The sequence below is a fragment of the Ruditapes philippinarum genome, unplaced genomic scaffold (genome assembly GCF_026571515.1).
Source record: "Ruditapes philippinarum isolate M1 unplaced genomic scaffold, ASM2657151v2 ctg426_1_1_1_1, whole genome shotgun sequence".
NCBI lineage: Eukaryota > Metazoa > Mollusca > Bivalvia > Venerida > Veneridae > Ruditapes > Ruditapes philippinarum.
The window spans coordinates 160,745-182,242 of record NW_026858313.1 but is presented as its reverse complement, the minus strand read 5'-3'; the positions used below and the strand labels follow the sequence as shown (position 1 = coordinate 182,242).

The following is a 21,498-nucleotide window of genomic DNA, read 5'->3' as shown; positions in this document are numbered from 1 at the left end:
ACCATTTGCCCTTCACCTCTGCAGGTTTGAATCCTGATAAGGACTTTGGATTCATTCATGTGGGGAAGCTATCCAGCTAGCTAACGGAATGTCGGTACTTCTACTCAGGTGCCCCCTGTACCTGAAATAATGCTAAGAGTGGCACCTGAGGTCTTCCTCCACCAGTCAAGCTGGGTAATTGCCATATGACCTGTATACTGTTGATGCAACTTTAAAAAACCCAGCCAAAAAAAAAAGGTATTTTTATTGAAGAAACAAAGGATTGTGAAGTGATACAATGAAGCCCGTGTGTAGTTTGCAGATTAAGTTTAGTTAAACCTATAAGAGGATGATGTATGTTGTAAGGAATTCTGCCAATCATAATACCAGCATAAGCAGAAATCAAAATTGAAAATAGTTCATGTCATATATTGCTGTCATATATTGGTGAAAATCATGCTGGTAAGCATTAAGGCCCCCACGGTTACACGTTTAAGTGGATTCGTTTCCATTTTCATTCATAAATGTTTACAATAATTTTTACTGTTTAATCGAAATGACCATATTGTCTTACAAAATATCTTAACATTTGAATAAAGGTGATGGTACAATTCAAAATTTGAAAAAACATCCCTAAATAAAACTTTGTTTTTTCTATATTTTCAGGAATTTCAGATTTAACATCAAAAGGTCACCATGGCTGTTCACATTGCTGGACTTATTGCTATCATAGTATTCTATCTGCTCATCTTATTAGTAGGACTATGGGCGGGAAGGAAGGCGAAGCAGACGGGCACGGATGCAAACTCAGAAAATGTGATGTTAGCGGGACGTAATATAGGTCTACTGGTTGGCGTGTTTACTATGACAGGTACTGGTTATTAGCTTCCTTGTAGCTTAAATTAAATGATAATATGATTAGAAGGTAAAAATGGTCTAAGAGAACTGAATTTGTTAATTTAAAAATGAGGGATACATTTCCTTCAACATTTGAATTTCTCAAAACATGGATCTTGCAATACATTTCCCTTTCACATTAAAATTTCTCAAAACATGGTCCTTGCAATACATTTCCCTTTCACATTAAAATTTCAGGAAACATACACTAAAATATTTGAGTGTTTTCACAGTAAAATTTTTCAAAACTTACACTAAAAATTGTTTCCATTTCACTTTAAAAGTTCTCTGTAGTATGGTTTTTGCATGGTTTCTGGTCTGAAGTTAACAAGTAGACAGGAAGTCTTAAAGTACTGGTGGCATACATGCTAATGTGTGGATAGTTTGCAAGTCAATATTAATTTTCTTACTGCAACCTTTAAATAATTTTTAACTTTTTAAGGCCTAAACAAATATTCTTTATTCTTAATAAAGGTCATGGTGAAAAATGTTAGACCTGGAGAGTGTTATAGTCCATAATTGTTTTAATTTCTGCTTATATGTACATGTATATATTATTCATTCATGCCAAAAGGCAGTCACAAAATTTCCACAAGGAGTATTAAGCATACTCCAGAAGGGAGTTGACATTTTGCTAGTTTTCCAGAGGGTTCATTTGTCCAAATTTTGCTGATTTCACTAATTTTTGCATGAGTTTCACTAAAATAATGTAAAACTGATAATCCGAATCTCAGAGTAATATATTTGAGCCGTGTCTTGACAAAACCAACATAGTGGGTTTGCGACCAGCATAGATCCAGACCAGCCTGCGCATCCACGCAGTTTGATCAGGATCCATGCTGTTCGCTATCAGTTTCTCTATTTGTAATAGGGTTGGTAAGGGAACAGCATGGATCCTGATCAGACTGCGAGGATGCACAGACTGGTCTGGATCCATGCTGGTCGCAAACCCATTATGATGGTTTTGTCGTGACGCGGCTCATTTGTTTGTTGATACATTTTTTTCTTCTTATTTATTTTATAAAATTTGGCATGTCTTATCATTATTTTTTATATTTTCTCTTTATAAGAAAATTTTTGCTAGAGAATACATGCATAAGACATTTAATATTTTGAAATTACCAAGATAATTTAATGAAGATAAATTGTAGATTTTGTTTATTGATTTTGTCTGAAGTTGAATGTTATATCTTATAGTGGAGAACATATTGACAAGAAAATTGTAGGATATTTGTCCATGATATACTTGCATTTTCCTTGAGAGGTTTTTTTATAGAAAGATCACATGGTAAATGTATATTGAGTTTAGGGAAGAAAAAAGAGCCGATGTTGTAATGTAGCATTACCATGATGCCAATTTTATCTTTTCAGAAATATTACTTGGGTTGACTTTCAGCCTTGCTCTGAAATATGATGGTGTGATATTGAAAAATATCTAATTTGAAGTTTCTAAAAGTATCTTATTTAAAAATTTCATAAAATAAAATTGTCCATCCTGTGGTATAGGGGGTACATTGACTGAATGAAGCTTGAGTTTTTGCCTTAAGTTGTACAAACTACAAACCCACTGTGCTAGAGGATTTATTCCCCTTAGGATGTTGGAAGATTTGATAATGCTTGGCTTTAAGTCACACAGACTGATCTTTTGTGGCTTAGAGGATTTATCCTCTTTAGGTAAAGGGCAGATTGTACAAGGCTTGGTTTTATGTCACAAAGGCTCTATTTTGTTATGGCTACAGCCACAAAAAAAAATTTGGGGATACAATCCCCAAAAAACCCCTTCTAGTTGGCCTAATCATATAAATTTAGACTGAGCAATGACCATAGTATTTTAAGTTATGGTTACTGGTTTGTAATAGTAACCATACTTTAGACAGGCTCAAATGAGCATTCGGCTATCTTTAAGACAGATCTAAAATATACTTGCTTAAATTCAATACTTGTATAACATGTGCCCAAAAAACCTTTTCATCGCCATTAAACAATTTGAAAAATTTTGCATATATCAAGTTAACAAGGGAAGAAGATTTACCGTAAAAGTACGTTGTTAAAATGTCTCCTGAATTCTGCAGATTGGCTAAGACTGTTACGATATTTGATATTGATGAATATCCATCCCTGCTACTTCATCAAAATATCTCAATTTTGAAATATGAATTTTGAAAAAAAAAAAAAGTTTTTTTTTTCTCATTAGTTTGAAATGTATCAAAGAACTTTATTTCCTATTTAATTTAATTGAAAAACACAAATTTTATGGAATTTTAAGATGATGTTATGTAATAATGTATAATGATCTTTTGTGTTTTGTTACATTGTTATGTTTTCATTTCGCCAATTATCGTCATGTCAGTATATATTGTAACATGCTATCACTTACTGTATGGTTTCTCCGGGAATATTGTCTGTCCCATCTTATTCTTACATTAATTTACACGAATAGACATTTAGTAACTTAGAAGTGATTTTGATAGTGTTTTAGCCGTTGGGAAATTAACGAGTGGGCCCAGCTGAAGGCGGGTGATCAATAAGCCGAAATTGCGAAATTGGCGTATTGTACGGAATGATGAATGCCAGCTATTTATGGGAATATTGATATAAAACGCAGCCAGGATATTTCAAATATTAACTTTCTTATTGATCTGTATTGTTCAAATTGTTCTTAATGGTTAAGATACAATCAGACGCACAGCTCAACCAATTTTAGAAATTAGCGTTTGATCGGGACGTCTTCTGTGACGAACGGCAGTTTATTGAATATAATGTTTTATTTCGATGCAGATCTTGTCTTGAGCTCATACCGAATTTCTTAGGATCTTTTTTTTGAAAGTAATTTATCAGAACAATTTAATGGCTTTTTTATTTGTAGACACATTACGGTTTATTTACTTTTATGGAAAATTTATCGAATTAGGGAAATAAAAAAAGTAATTGAATCTGCACAAATGTCTGTCTGAATGGCAAGAAAGATGAATAGCAAAAGAAATAGTATGATAGAAAATCAAAACACAAATGACAACAACTATTAATGTTAATGCAATTTTATAGAACAGTCATAGCACTTCTATAGGACCTCACTGCACTAAAATAGGACTGTCACTGCGCTATAAAAGGACTGTCACTTCATTATAATAGGACTGTACCTGCACTGTAATAGGACTGTCACTGCACTGTAATAGGACTGTCACTTCATTATAATAAGACTTTAACTGCACTATAATAGGACTGTCACTGTACTATAATAGGACTGTCACTGTACTTTAATAGGACTGTCACTGCACTACAATATGACTGTCACTGCACTGTAATATGACTGTCACTGCAATATCATATGGCTGTCACTGCACTAATAATCGGACTGTCACTACACTGTAATAGGACTGTCATTGCACAATTATAAATCTGTCACTGTACTATAATAGGACTGTCTCTGCAATATAATAGGACTGTCACTATGATATAATTAGAATGTTAGTGCACTATAATAGGACTGTCATGGCAATATTATAGGACTGTCACTACACTATAATAGGACTGTCATTGCACAATTATAAATCTGTCACTTTGTACTATAATAGGACTGCCTCTGCAATATAATAGGACTGTCACTATGATATAATTAGAATGTTAGTGCACTATAAATAGGACTGTCATGGCAATATTATAGGACTGTCACTACACTATAATAGGACTGTCATTGCACAATTATAAATCTGTCACTGCACTATAATAGGACTGTCTCTGCAATATAATTGGACTGTCACTATGATATAATTAGAATGTTAGTGCACTATAATAGGACTGTCATGGCAATATTATAGGACTGTCACTACACTATAATAGGACTGTCACTACACTATAATAGGACTGTCACTGTACTATAATATGACTGTCACTGCACTATAATAGGACTGTCAATATTAAACGAATGTCATGGCAGTATAATATATAGGACTGTCACTGCACTATAATAAAACTGTCAATGACATAATAATAGGACATTCACTGCAATATCATAGGACTGTCACTGCACTATAATAAAACTGTTACTGCCCTTTAATTAGACTGTCATTGCTCTTAAATAAGAGTGTCACTGTACTATAATAAAACTGTCACTGAAATATAAAAGGACATTCACTGCACTAAAATAAGACTCTCACTGCATTATAAAAGGACTGTCACTGCATTATAATAAGACTGTCACTGCCCTTTAATAACTCTGTCATTGCTCTTTTATAAGACTGTCACTGCACTATAATAGGACTGTCACTGAAATATCATAGGGCTGTCACTGCACTATAATAGGAATGTCACTGCAATAAAATTGGACTGTCACTGTGGTATAATAAGAATGTCAGTGCACTGTAATAGGACTGTCACAGCAATATTATAGAACTGTCACTGCACTAAAATAGGACATTCCCTGTGATAAAATAGGACTGTCACTGCTTTATTATAGGACTGTCACTGCAATATTATAGGACTGTCACTGCACTGTAATAGGACCATCACTGCATTCTTATAGGTCTGTCACTGAAATATAATAGGACTGTGATGATAATATTATAGGACTGTCACTGCACAATTATTGGACTGTGGCTGCACTGTAATAGGACTTTGACTGCACTATAATAGGATTGTCACTGCACAGTAAATAGGACTGTCACTGCAATATAATAGAACAGTCATGGCAATATAATATAGGACTGTCACTGCACAATTATAAACTGCAATAAAAAAGGACTTTAGCAGAAATATAATAGGACTGTCACTATACTTTTATTTTTCTGTCAATACTCTATAATAAGACTTGACACTGCATTATTATAGGATTATCACTACACTTTAATAGGACAGTTTGATAAAAATGTCACTGTACTATGGTAGGATTGTCCATTTGTCTCTCACTGTTGATTCAGAAATCATTTGGGATACTTAAGTCTGTCAAATGTGGAGAAATTGGTAATTACTGGTTAGTTATTCATGAAAGCCGGATTTGATCAAAAAAATGTTAACATTTTCATTAAAATCCAGAAAAACAAGCAATGATATGAGTGTCACTGCACTGTTAAAGGTCATCACTGTAATATAAAAGGACTTAACTGCACAGTAACAAAACTGTCACTGTTCTAATATTTTGGGACTGTCGCTGTAATACAGACATGTATTATAAAAATGTCTGTAGAAAGAAAACACATGCATGTAATATGACTCTATTAAACTAAGGAGAGAACACATTACATTCACATAATTATCCAAATTATAATAAACTTGTTATGCCCCCACAGAGTGGGAGCATATAGCGTTGCACTTGTCCGTCCGAGTGTCCGTCCGTACGTCTGTTCGCACTCACAAGAGAGTAATTATGTGGCTAGAGGGACAATAGGTAACTGTTCTTTCTCTTTGATGTCATTCATTCCGTAATGCTTTTATGTGGCTATTTTCTTTTGCGTGGCTAAAAAGAACAATAGAGAGAACAATAGAGTAGCCACATAATATTCCTGTCCTGTGAGAACGTCCGTCCGTCTCTCCGTACGTCCCAAAATCTTGTGAACGCAACTCCTCTTAAACCGGATGGCAGATTTTGCTTAAACTTACAGGGATGAACAACCTTAATGTGTAGATGGTAGTAAAGGAAGGAATTTTTGCTGCGACCAAATTTAACAGAATTATGGCCCTTTGTTAATTTTTTCACTATATACTATGTAAAAATTTTGTGAACGCAATTCTTCTTAAACCGGATGGCAGATTTTGCTTAAACTTCCAGGGATGAACAACCTTAATGTGTAGATGGTAGTAAAGGGAGGAATTTTTTGCTGCGACCAAATTTGACAGAATTATGGCCCTTTGTTGATTTTTTCACTCTATACTATGTAGAAATTTTGTGAACGCAAATCCTCTTAAACCGGATGGCAGATTTTGCTTAAACTTCCAGGGATGAACAACCTTAATGTGTAGATGGTAGTATGGAAGGAATTTTTGCTGCGACCAAATTTAACAGAATTATGGCCCTTTGTTAATTTTTTCACTATATACTATGTAGAAATTTTGTGAACGCAACTCCTCTTAAACCGGATGGCAGATTTTGCTTAAACTTCCAGGGATGAACAACCTTAATGTGTAGATGGTCGTAAAGGAAGGAATTTTTGCTGCAACCAAATTTAACAGAATTATGGCCCTTCGTTGATTTTTAGTTTTCAACTTGTGGCACATGTAGTCCAAAAAAATATTTGACCTAGAGTCATAAGATTGACAGAACAGTGGCATGTGGGGGCATCCGTGTCCTATGGACACATTTCTAGTTTAAATTAATTTTTGTTTCATTAATTTTGTTATTTCTTTTTATGTAATTTGCTGTAAAATTCAACTAAACTCATTCAAACTCATTTCAGTCAGATTTTAAAGTTTTAAAATTGCTCAAATTCATGGCTGTTTTAAAAGATTTCAATTCAGTATCACATGGGAAACATGCAATACATTAAATTGTCATGTTAGCACTGTAACGGGTTAACTCTGTATATAATTTAATAGGAGTTAACACGTTACTGCACTAAGGTGAGACGTGATATTATTACTCTCATGCTATGTTGTGTGATGTAAGATATAAAATCCTGTTCTTGCGTCCCATTCTGTTGTCATTGATTCTAGAAAAGCAAAGTTTGTCTCCTGATCTAGCACCATATTTGCTGATAATTGATAATAAATCATTCGTTAATGCCGTTTAAAGTTCAATATCAAAGATTTTCTTGTTTATTGTATTTGTTGTGGATTGTGTTCTGTTACAAGTGGGGTTTTTGTTTCACAATGATGTATATATCAGCTGGGAACGTCAGTTTTCATAACACTATATTAGTAATGTCCAAATTTGGAAGCTTTAATAAATAGAGGATATTGAGTGTGTAAGTTTAATACTGAATTTATTGAATAAGTTGAATAAAATTCAATTCAATTATGCGAGCCTCTAGGAAGCATAACATTAGTTTATTCAACGAGGTCAATAAATTCAGTAATGAACTTATACAAATTTAATATTCTATTTATCACATACCAGAAACTGCGTCTTTGGTCTAGGGGTTAGAGTCGATGACTTGTAATCCAGTTACCTCTCTGGCATGGGTTCGATCCCCGTGAGATGCTTTGGTAGTTAAGCGCAGAGGAAGGTAGTCTAGTACTGGTATAACTCTCCAGGAATGATGGTTAGGAAACTACCCGTCTATATGACTGAAATACTGTTGGGAAAAGGCGTAAAATGAAACAAACAAACAAACAAACTTACCAGAAATAAAGACCGTTTAAAGTGAAAAAGAACCTTTTTTTTTTATGTGCTTACTATAGGATAACGATAACATTTGTTTGTATAATGCGCCAAATGACGTCATGTCAAAATATCCTGGCTGTGCAATACCATTTTAAAGGAGTCGCAAAAGCAGCATGGGTATGTGATAAAATGTATTCAATGCAGGGACCGTCCATTATACAAAACTAATATAGTGATGTAAGGCTTAAAGAAGGTATCTTTGTTGCACCTGTAAGGGAGGTAAAATCAAAGTATTTTGCTATTTTCCTGCTTGAACTTGAAGTGATTAGCCTTTGCTACCAGTATAGAGCCACTGGCGAGCCTGCATATCTGTGCAGTCTCAGGTCAGGCTGACTATACTGCTGGTTTTGAAGCTCATTTTTTTTATTGCAGTAATGAAATCCTTTGAAATTAGAATGGAGTGTTCTAAATTCAAAGCTGGGCAAAACCATTGCATGAATTCAGCACTTTAAATGTTATAAGATACAAAGTGAATTTTATTGTTTTATCTTAATGTCTCTGTAATGATTTAACATTAGTACATGCAGAAATCACAAACTGATTCACAGAGACCTCAATCACATTACAATTTTACATGGAGATATGTTGTTTATAGAGAATGATTTCTTCATTAATTGGCACTATTTTTCTTGGGCAATAATATAGATAACATCTGTGTGTGCAGAGGTTAATTTGATTTCTGGATGCAAAAACTTTTGCTGAGGTTGATTGTTCTCGGCTTTGAAGTAGATGTCAATTTGGTATTTATGTGAATGTTTTCATGGCCAAGCTTGTGTCTGTAAATTTGTATAAAGTGGTATATGTTTTTTTGACTCTTTAGCTCGGCTTTTTGAAGAAGAAATCAAGTGGAGCTTAAGATTGTAATGAACCTCTTTTGCACTGGTTAACCTTTTGGTTCACATCGCCATGAAAGTTATTCACTTCATCCTAAAATTGGTTTAGCAAAGTCATTCCCCTTTTTCACTTAACCAATTACTTCATATACACGCCTTTTAACGCCTTTTTCACCCCCCCCCCCCCTTTTTGTTGTCTCAAATGGTGAAAAAATGCATTATTTAGACCCTTTACACTTGTTTTTGTTTGAGAAATGTTGTTAAAAAAAGTGACCACTTTTTCGGCGCGGCCCCCCAACCAAAAGATACATCAGGGGGTTGCCAGAAGGGGGATGTGCCCCCTTCTGTTTGGGGGGTTTGAAGGGGGGCGGAGTCCCCCTCATCACCAAGAAAATTTTGGACTTGTGAGAGGCTATAAAATGACCCAGATTGATCATAAGGTAACGTGTAACCAACGCTGAAAAGCATTTGACTCTATCTCAATCCATTGAGAAGTTGCAGCACTTTGAAATCAATTATAATGGAAAAAATCAACGCAAAATAGTGATTTTTGGCAATTTTGAGATGTCCCCTCGTTGCCATGGTAACAGAAAATTTAAGCCTGAGCATGTTGTTGCAAGGGCAATGGTCCAGTCAACATTTGTGCCAAGTTTGATTAGTGTTGAAGCAGTTTTTATAGAATTATAGCAATTTGAACTTGTAACGGGAGACTTTTCAATGAAAACAGCCATTTTTCACAAAATGCTCATGAAGTAATGGGTTAAATGTTTTTTGCCCTGTTTTTTGAAAAATTTGGTCATTAATCACACATAACATGTAAATTATTACTAGAACTTTGAATCTTTATACCTTTCCTAAATCTTAGTACATTTCTCTCAGGTTTGATTTTATTGAAATATTTTTCGCTCATCTGGAGGTGTGCAGCTTTAAAATCAATCATCTGGAATATTAAGAAGTTGAGCATTAAAATATACTACAGTCCAACCTCGTCTCGGCGCAGCAACACCCTTTTGGGAGACAAAAGAGTTTTACTTTTGCTGGGAGGTGTTGCTTTAGAGAAGTTAAATCTATTGTGCAAAAAGTCCTACTTTGGATAGAATTTTTACTCTTTTTGTAAAGAGATAATTGCTGTACAGAGGGGGTCACTCTGTAGAGGTTACACTGTACTTACATTATTCTATGGCAAGCCAAAAAAAACAAACTTTGGTCAATGATTCATAGCATTTATTTGCCAGGCAAATTTTCAAGTAAATTAGATCTGGAGCCTGATTTCAGCTTCCTGGTTGATCAAAGATTTCTTCAATGAAATTTCTTAATCAGAGGGCATGGAAAGCTATTCCATCAAGTGCTTCAGTTTTAATTTGTAGTACTTTAAATTGACTCAATTCTAAAATGTATGCCTGATTAATTTCATGGTAAAGTATAGTTCATTTAATTAATAATGTATTCTCTTTCTTTTTCAATCTTTTTTTTTTGTTCAAATTGAATTTAGTTCTGGTGAATTCAGTGGATTTGTGAGGCTTGTTTAATTGTTTACTCTATCTTTAGATGCTAACATTCACTTACAGTCTCCATTGCCAGAAAAATTGACAAAATAAATGCTTAAAATTAATTACCTTCCCCCCAAACCCACCCACATGGCCACCCACCCACATGGCACTGAGTGCTGCTGACAGTAGAGTAACCTTCCATCTTTATATGCTCTGCTTGGTTAATGCAGGGTTTTGTCTAAGCACCAAAATAGTAGAACTCTATTATTATAAGTAGATCTATTAGCATTTGAAATCAAGTTCTAGTCAAATTAAATTGTGTACAACTAAAATATTGTAAAAAAGATTAACATTTGTTTTCTTCTGGAGTATAAGAATTTATTTCCTGAGGCCTTACTTACTAAATACATCATCTTTAATAGCATTATTTAACCCTTAGTCTTCTGTTGGCAATGGATTCTACCCATGCAAACAGTGCAGACCATGATCGGCCGGGCATAATTCCATGTCATCTACTCATGGTCTGCACTGTTCATTATGCAGTCAATACATGTACTTATTTTGAAATTTTCCCTAAAAATTATAAATGGACTTGTCTAGATTGAAAGATGGTCAAGTTCATTTAAGATATTTATCAATGTTATGAATATAATTTAATCTTTGTTTAATTTCAGCAACATGGGTGGGAGGAGGATTTATCAATGGAACAGCGGAATATATCGTTAGGGATGGTTTTGTTTGGTGCCAGGCTCCATTTGGATATGCTTTTTCATTAATTATAGGTAATATCTTTTTAATTTAATTATGATCGAGAAAATGATGTACCCGGCTGGAATTTAAATTACGGGTGTTTTCTAGTAAATAAAAAACAATTGTCAAATTAGTATTTTAAGTTTTACTAGTTCAATAAGAAGTACTAAATTTTAAGAACTACAATAACTGAATATAAAAGATCAAGTAAACGGAAATTTAAATAAAGAAGAAGTAAGATTTGGCAACTTGGGATCTTTACAATTTAGTTCAAAACTCAGTTTAAGCCAAGTTTTAAATATAACTGACCAAACAAAAACCTTTCTTGAAAATTCCTTAACACTAGTTCTTTTGTTTTCTTCTTGTTATTTAAGATAAAACTGCTATTTTAACTCGGGACTATTTATTGTGTAATGTACATACACTTCTACATGCAAATCTAAATATTAAAAGAGATTCTGAAGACAGGTTGTCAGACATAAAACAGCATTATTTTGAATATTTACATTTCATATATACTACATGTATTTGTTTCATTTTTGTCATACAGGAGGTTATTTCTTTGCAAGTAAGATGCGATCTCAAGGTTACGTTACGATGCTGGACCCTTTCTCACAGAAATACGGAGAGAGGATGGGTGGTCTGTTGTACATTCCAGCATTACTAGGAGAGGTATTCTGGTCAGCTGCTATCTTGGCTGCTCTTGGTAGGCTTAGAGTTGTTTTTTTCTGAATACATGCACATGTTTAATTTATTTGTGTACTTATGATCTTGATGTTGATGATTATGATGATGATGGTGTTGATGATATTGATGATGATGATGATGATGATGATGATAGTGGTGATGATGATAATGGATGAAGTTGTGGTAGTTGAGGTTATGATGATAAAAGTGGATGAAGTTGTGAAAGTTGAGCTGGTGGTGATGATGATGATGATAATGTTGATGATGATAATGATGGTGCTATTGGCAGTGTTCATGACAAAGTGATGATGATGGTGGTGATTATGATGACAAATTAACAGAACTTATTTTACAATGTTATTTAATCACCTTAGTGTAATAACTGGTTAACTCAAACTGGTCCTTAAAGTGATAACTTATCTTGATGGACCTCAGGAAAGACAGGTCTCAGGTTTAAGTCCTATCAAGGTGTACGAGGTTGTATTAGTCTCTATGGCCTAAATGAAGGCTGCCATTAACAGACCAAAAGACACCTAAAAGAGATCAATATATGAATTTTGGTATCCCATTGAATAGGACTTAAACTGTTAACTGGGTGGATATGCCAACACCATGAATCATTGACATACTATGATATACTATGCTCAAATTTGATATTACAAAATATTAATATTAATATTGCTACACATTCTCTTTCTAAATATAAAATAAACATGTTTTGACTTCACACAAAAAACATTTATGTTACGTTTAAAATTCTACACACTACAGATGGTCACAATATGAATATATAGTGTCATTAAAAAAAAGGAAGATCAACTTGATTCAGAAATTTACCTTGCCCTTGATTGATATACATCACTTTCTCTTGCAGGTGCTACATTGTCTGTAATACTTGAGTTGGACCCAAAGATTTCAATAATCGTGTCAGCTTGTATTGCCGTGTTCTACACATTGTTTGGTGGACTCTACTCAGTAGCTTACACAGATGTTGTACAACTTATCTGCATATTCATTGGACTTGTAAGTTATAAATAAGTTATGGAATAAATAATAAAAATAGATCTAAATACAAAAGGTGTGTACTGGATGCTTGAAGTACAGAATCTGGATGAGACATTTCATGGTTTGCATGGTTTGAAAACCACATACAGTCGACTCCGGTTATAACGAACTCAATGGGACATTAAAATATCGTTTGTTATATCCGAAGTTCGCTAAAAGCGAAGTAGCAGCAACTTGCTGATTTGTTTGGATGGGGAAATTTGCCGTGAAAAAATTTAATGCGGGGTTTATTGAGCAATATATATCATGTACATGGTACAAGTATTTATTCATGTATTAATTGTCTATAAAGTTCTTACCATTTGTTTTCTTTGTTTGTTATCGTTTGGTTAATATTGCAAACAAAAAAATCGATTATTTGGCAATTATCGGGTATTTACAGCAATCAACTGAGGGTGTGAAATACAAATTTTCCGTAACAAGTAGGAAATTATATTGTGAGAACATCTTATCAAAATCTTTATTCCCTGAAGCCATAACTAACTTGTGCAATCATTCAAATGTTTAATTATCGGATAGCATTATTCATGTACTGATCCTAATCGAGCGCATCCCGATATAATTTCAATTCTAACACTATCGGAAATTTTTCTATATAAACAAAGAAGGCCCGAAGCGTGCATTATTCTGCAATAATGCAGTCGCCGTTCTTATTATCTCCCTGTGTATTTTCACATTGAGGGCGCCATTTTGTTTGAAAAATCTGATAAATAAAAACAATTTTTTGTCGAATTTTGTTGTGAAAACTATCTAGAATGATAGAAAATGGTCTAACTAAGAAAATAAATCCGAACACCAATATCTTTAATTCAGTCGTTAACGATGTACAGACGTTTAAAGTGTTGTTTACGTGACGTCACAATGTAGCGCCAAACAGCACGTGCAAAACAATCAAAATCAAGTACGCTATTTTAACGTCGCAGACGAGTTAAGTTTTACATTTATTTCACTTTTAATAATTTGTATTTCGCTTGGAAAATTATAGACTGAAATAGAATAAACAAACAAAGTTTTATCAACGTTTACAAAATTCGTTATTCTCAAAATGTTTCTACACACGGTAGATTTAACGACAGTTTTTTTCAACCCACTGGAACGGCCTTTAAAGAACGTTTCTATTGGAAACTCTGAGGCGAAAACAAATTTAACCGCCAAACATAAAGTCCAACTTTATAATGATACTTATATTTTTTCTTGACGTGTTAGAATGGAAATAGATATTAATTCTTCGTGCATTATTGTATAATAATGCACGTTTTTCGTTCAAATGCTTTGTAATTAATCACTCAGGCCTATCGGCCTTCGTGATTATATTACTACGCATTTGAACTCAAACCGTGCATTATTCTACAACAATGCACTCAGAATTGATATCTATTTCCTAAGTATAACAGTTTGTTATAACCGAGGAAATTTAAATGTATTCCGTCATTTGGGGCTTGAAAAAATGGTTCGTTATAGCCGAAAATTCGTTATAAGCAAGTACGTATTAAGCAATGTGATTTAATATAAGATAAAGAAGGAATCGGCCGGGGATGTCAGATTTAGTTCGCTATTAACGATAATTCGTTATAAGCGAGTTCGTTATAAGTGGAGTCGACTGTATTAGCAAAAATAATGGTGCGCTTTTTATAATATAAACGATGGTCGCCCTTTAAAGACCGACTACTAGGTAAAATCAGTTATAATGTTATAAAATGAGATGTTTTTTATATTTGGCCAAGGACATCTGTATTGGCTTGATCTAGGCTGCACATTGATAGTCAATAAAACTGTCCAATATCAAATATCAAAACCAATATGAAACCATCTAATTTATAAATCTGATATCAATAATCATTTGGAAAAAAATGCTCAAGTATTTGCTTGAATTTTTTAGTAAGTGCTCAAAATCCTGGTCTGGAAATATTAATTTAAAACTTTAAACAAAACTGTTGAAAATTTATATTTCTAAGTACAAAGTGATAAATTATTTGTGTAAATTGACAACAGGTGAGTTCTATTAAACAATAATGAATTTAATTATGTTTACATAGGACTTGAATCAGGCAGTATGGTTTTTCTAATCTATTTAAATATTTCAGGTAGCTCTTCAGATTTGAAAAAAAGTATAGAGCTATATTTGGCTTTCACATCAGGTTTGAAAATTAACTGTTCAACCCTGGTAGAAGCAAATGTGATGGGTCTTTGCAAACCGGTATCGAGCCAGGCCAGCCCGCACTTACATGCCGTCTGACCAGGATCAATACTGGTGACTGTCTAACGTAATTTTCACTGTGTTTTACCCAAAATGATAATGAACAGTTCCAAATATTGAATTTGGACAAGTCCATTAAAAAAATTCAGCAAGATAAAATATATTTCACTTTATGCAGTAATTGGTATTATTGTTATTTATTCATTACAGTGGGTGTCCATCCCATTTGCATTCACACATGCAGCAGTTGGTGATATTACAACAGCAAATGCCACAGCAAAATGGGTGAAATCGGTTGATCCGGTTTATTCCGGTGTTTATATAGACAGCTATCTTCTACTGATGTTTGGTGGCATCCCATGGCAGGTAAGAGGCAATCGTTATTTGGAGGACAAATGGGGTTAGGTTTCCTATGTTAGTGATAGCATGGAGCTGATATTGAAGGGGAAATTAAAGAAAGAAGAAAGGGAAAGGGGACATATAAAGCAAGCACAGTCACTGGGAATTTGCCATCAAAGATTTTAACATGTATATTTTGCTACTTTTTTCACATGTTATTTTACATTCATTGCTACTTTCTTCAGCTTACAAGGATAATCATTATTTAAATGCTATAAAATTCATGTTTGCCTTTTCTAAAGAAGTAAAAATTTATTTGTTTTTGAAGCATAAAGTGCCTTAAAGGATAATATGCGCTTTCCTATCATACAACAGTTAAGATATATTTATGTTACATAACTGAATAACAATACAATTATTCTATGATATTAAAATTCCAGACGCCAAATTAGTCTTGAAAATCACTTGGTTTTTTTTGTTTACGAGATTATATATAATCATCCAGTCTGTTCCATCTTTCTTTTTCCTGTTCTGTTAAATGACTTTGAGCGTTTCCTGTATAAGATGTAATCATATTTTTCCATCAATATATTTTCTACCAACTAAAATCATTTGTTACTTAACATAATAATGTTCATATTTTTTTTTCAAAAATATAGTGTTTTTAATGCTCAGAAAAAAAAGAAAAAACAAAGATAAAACATATTTTTTAAAAGATGTGTAAATTAATGTGAATCACAAGCCTTTAAGTTTAATATACAGAAGTTTTTTTTAGTTTGTGTAAGAGTCTAATAGACAAAATCTCAAAACCATTCCTGGAACCAACAAGTGCTATAAGCAATGAATATAAAAATTCTTGCTCAAATTAACTACGACTTGACCCAACCCAAGCTATCCAAAATCATTTAACTGATACTATCCCAATGTGTTAACCACTTGAACATGCTGTCTTTAGCAAGCCTTTTGCTTATTTAGAATCAGTATGAAAATTTATCCTCATCAATAAGGTAAATTATAAAACAATATTTTGATTTCATTCTTTCAATTGTGTCGTATGATATATATGTTTTGTATTTCAGGTATATTTCCAGAGAGTGTTATCAGCAAGTACTGTACGTAATGCACAGATCCTGTCTTACGTTGCTGCGTTCGGGTGTATCGTAATGGCAATCCCTTCAATTCTTATAGGAGCCATAGCATCTGTCACAGGTTTGTTGTTGATGATTCAAATGTTGTTTTTATGCCCCTCAGGGAAGAATCGTAACTAAAACAATCCATCTGTCTGTCTGTATGAGATAGACTTATTCCAACAAGTTAGTTATTCTGTATATCAGGTCCTAAATACCATAATACCCATGTATACTGGCAGTTGTATGTGGGGCGTACTGGTTTGAGGCAGTCTATATTAGTCAAGCTGCTTGGGTGTCTGTGTGTGTTTTTCTTCTCTGAAACTGGTCACACAATTTTAATAAGATTGGACAGGAATAATGATTTCATACAGAGCATATCGTAAGGAATTTGACCTTGACTCATAGATGACCTTGACCTTTAAGGTCATTTCCATAAATTTTGCTGAAATTGATGTATTGTACTCAACTTGACCTTTAAATGACTTTCACCTTATGCAATACTAAAGCTATAAAATCATTAATAACTGTGATATTCATTTTCTAAGTTACCTCCTCTACATGCACTTGTTGTTTTACTTTTTAATCTGTCAAAATCAAGGTTGTTATTTGTAAAAAAAAATCCAAACACATACAAGTATAATATGATCATGCAAATTTTTTTTTTTTCAGACTGGAATCAAACCGAGTATGCACAGATTGGTGTAGTTCCGATACCTTCTGACGATTTGAATCTGGTTTTGCCATTAGTTCTGCAATATCTTACTCCAAAAGCTGTAGCTTTTATTGGACTTGGTGCTGTGTCTGCTGCAGTTATGTCGTCTGCTGACTCTTCTATATTGTCTGCTAGCGCCATGTTTGCCAGAAATGTGTACAAACTGATTTTTAGACAAAAAGTAAGATCTGTTTCAGTTGTTTATTTTTCACACAGTTTCTAATTAAATGGGAGATACAATCATGTATATATCTTACCATATAAAACAAAAAATGCAGATTTAGATTTTTTGTATATCTTATAGATAGAGAATCCATAATAAGGTATTTATTGCAATAGATTTAATTTTTTCAGAATTCAACCCCTTTAATAGCTATTGGTTTAATATTTCTAGTGCTGAGAGTCATCAAACATAGAGAATAGTTCAACTTGTGGCACCTTTTGTCAAGATTACATATTATATTGATGTTACTTTATTTCAGGCATCTGAAAATGAGATTCTTTGGGTGATGAGAGCGTCCATATTTGGTGTTGGTATCCTAGCAACCGTAATGGGCATCACTGTGGATTCTATTTACACGCTATGGTTCCTGTGTTCTGACCTAGTGTATGTTGTGTTGTTTCCGCAGCTTGTGTGTGTTATATATTTACGTTGGACTAACACATATGGTTCTCTTGCTGGATATATACTCGGTCTATTCTTCCGGCTAGCCGGCGGTGAAGAAGCACTCGGAATACCTATTCTCATAAAATACCCGTTTTATGATGAAGAGAAGGGTCAACTGTTCCCGTTCAAAACACTGGGAATGCTTGTTACTTTAACATCGATCATATCTTTCTCATACCTGACAAAATACATATTTGAACACGGAATATTGCGCCAGAAATTAGATATATTTATGTGTGTTGTTAATACACCGGATGAAAATATAGCGTTACGTGATACAGAACATAGTGAAATGTCAGCAATCACTCCGACGGATGAAAAGAATGGAAAAATTAACCCAGCACTAAAATTTTCAGCTGATGATCTTCCGATTTTACAAGGGAAGGATTACGAATACGAGAAGAATTTGTCGCCAGATATGTATACGGAAAAATAGTTTTGTGTAATTAGAGAATATGCCATGTGTGAAAGCAAATTCGTATGTGGGACCAAACTATGGTTATGTTACGCACTGGAAAACTAACAATATTTAGAAATTAGCAATCGTTATTAGTTGTGATGTAAATTTAGTTGGTTGTTCTTTACATTACATTTGTCTGGAAAAAATTTCAATATATAATTTTATTGTTAAATTGTTTGCATAATGCTAAGGTTACTTGTTTTAAACTTTTTCAATGCTGATAATGTGTAGTAAACATAAGGTTTTGTTCATTTATAAACTGTGCATTACATTGTTGTACTGTTGTCAAATAGATAATTATACAAAACCTGTGATGTAAATTATTAAGTGTCTGGGCTGAATTTCATATTGAGTCCTAAGTGTATCCTAAGTCCTAGGACATGAAACCAACTTTTGGACAAACTTAAGACCGTTCAATAGATGTTTTTACCTTCAGTCAAAGACTGTAGACTATTATTTATTCTAACACGACCCGCATTTTTCCCTATTGAACATAGAAGAACCGAAAGTGTGTGTTATTATGCAATAGAGTCACTGTTTGACGCTCTATATTTAGACATGTGACGTAATCATTATACATGTGACGTAACCACTATAAAATCCGACGCGCTGACAATAAGTACGGAAACAAATCAGGCGCAATTTTGCTTAATAGCAGGTACGGCAGCATTTTTTTGTTTATGTCGTGTTAGAATCGAAATAATATATCCAAAATCGGTGATTTTATCGCTGGATAACATCACTGTTTGTCGTTCGGATGCGCATCATTATATCACTCGGGCTACGCCCTCGTGATATAATTCCTCGCATCCGAACTCCAAACAGTGATGTTATTGAGCGATAAAATCACAGTTTGGGATATATTATTTCTTAAATTTATTTTCCTGAGAAAAGTTAAGAAATACAATACTTTTTAATGCACATCATCATTGTTTGTCCATTTATAATGTTCAAAATGATATTCATTTAGGTAGTATTTTCATCAATATTGATCTATAATTATGACTAGAATATACTTCCTTATGTAACAGAATGTTTGATCCAAGGTTAATTTAACAAAACAAGTTATGTTTAGTTTCAATTAAAGTGAATTATACATAATTTAAAAAAAAGATAGATATTCCAAATGGTAGGATTTTTCTTTTAGTATGATGGTGGCAACATAGTCTACCCATGCGACCAGTGCAGATCAAGATCAGTCTGGACATTTGTGCCGTCTGATCAATGTTTGTTTGCTATTCAGTCAGTATATATTTTAAAATTGTCACTTAAACTGATAAATGGTTTTGTCCACATATCCATTTAAAGGCCCATTATGCCTCAGAAATGCTAGCATTTCTTTTCTCAAAAACTGTTTATTTTTGATATCTTGTTACAGTTGCCAAAAAATATACTCATGACTGCATGTTCAGTACTACTTTTCAGTGGTTAAACGTCTTTCATGCTCTTAATCCACTATTTAAACATTATTAAAGTTAAAAAAAACAACTCATGTTTGACATTTCTAAAGAATTAAAAGATATGTATAGGGCTATAGGAGTTGAATATAAAAGAGGCGTAAACTTTGAAAGTACACTTGAGGGTATTTTTCCGATGATATCAATTCAAATAACGACTGTGCGATCAATAATGCAATATTTCATATTCAAAACAATGAAATATTGATGCATATTTGCTATCAATTTGTTTTTTTAGAAACTAATTTGTTTTGAAGTTCATTTTTAGATTTTTATGCAAATTTAAAGTTGTTGTGTTCAGTTCACCTTTGTAAACATATCATATCAACGAGCATTATACATTTACATTTACATATTTTTTAGGATTTTATAGTTTTGTATCATATTTTGTAGAAACATTTTTAATCAATTTTTAATCATACTTTTTACATTAAATTGTGTTACTTTTCCACCAAGGGATTACCTTAAACAGATTAAATAATTAAATTTCAGTAAGGGTCCATAACTCTTTCAAAATCTTTTAATAGATCTGTTCTATTTTGAATTCAGACTTGTCCATTGTGAGTTTAAGGTATATCAAAATAGTTATAATAAAATTGAGCACCACTAAGTATAAAAAATTCAGACTCCCGGCATGGGTTTACTTCCCCTGATCAAAACAAAAACCATTGCTATCAAAAATAAAATTCCACCGGTACAGAACCAAATATTTTATTTTCACTTTTATTTCAGATTGAATACTTTCATCACTTTGGGTTTAATCTTTCATTTATCTTTAAATTATTGTGCGTAATGTACAAAAAGGTAAAAAAATAAAAAAAGTAAAAAGAATCTATGATAGATTCTACTAATAATTAATGAAAGTATTTAAATGTCTGCCGATTTTTAGTCACATGATTAACTTATCAAGGTGATGTAACCTGTACAAGGACTTTATAAAATAAGGTCAGTCTGAACAGATATGCAAGCTGGTCTCGCTCTTCACTCTTAACTGTTGGTATTTTAAGATAGATTATATGTTGCTAACGTTTAAAGATTTAAAAAGTTATAATGCAATTGATATCTGGGATAATTTAATGAATTGGTTCAATATTACCTTCATGTATATTTATTAAAACTTACAAGAAAATTTGTGATGATGATAAAAAGAAGTATGAAATAGGTTATGATTTTTGTAATTTTGTCTAAAAATAAAGAACTTTAAATTTTATTTAATAAGTCAGATTTATTTTGTGAATTAAGATGGATAATTGACTCCGTGAAATTTGAAGGTTTTAGAAAAAGTTTTATTTCATTAGGTCATGTTTGTCACATTTTAGCACAGCCATATCAGGTGTTGGTTTAGTAGATGTGTGCTTTATATGGATCATTTTAAAACAATAATGAGCCGTGTCAAGACAAAACCAACATAATGCGTTTGCGACCAGCATGGATCCAGACCAGCCTGCGCATCCGCGCAGTCTGATCAGGATCCATGCTGTTCGCATACAAACCCTATAATAAGTAGAGAAACCGATAGC

General features: G+C 33.2%; 1 protein-coding gene across 2 annotated transcripts in view; it reads left to right on the top strand.

Moving 5' to 3' along the window:
• LOC132752760 (high-affinity choline transporter 1-like) overlaps positions 1–18,973 on the top strand; it is a 37,843-nt gene extending 18,870 nt beyond the window's left edge. For both annotated transcript variants that reach the window (XM_060743144.1, XM_060743145.1), the window contains exons 2-9: positions 646–850; positions 11,189–11,296; positions 11,815–11,970; positions 12,826–12,974; positions 15,424–15,579; positions 16,632–16,761; positions 17,352–17,575; positions 17,877–18,973. In XM_060743144.1, coding sequence (XP_060599127.1) covers positions 676–850; positions 11,189–11,296; positions 11,815–11,970; positions 12,826–12,974; positions 15,424–15,579; positions 16,632–16,761; positions 17,352–17,575; positions 17,877–18,497 — 1,719 coding nt within the window. In that variant the 5' untranslated portion in view covers positions 646–675 and the 3' untranslated portion in view covers positions 18,498–18,973. The remainder of the gene's footprint in view (positions 1–645; positions 851–11,188; positions 11,297–11,814; positions 11,971–12,825; positions 12,975–15,423; positions 15,580–16,631; positions 16,762–17,351; positions 17,576–17,876) is intronic.
• Positions 18,974–21,498: the final 2,525 nt, after the last annotated feature.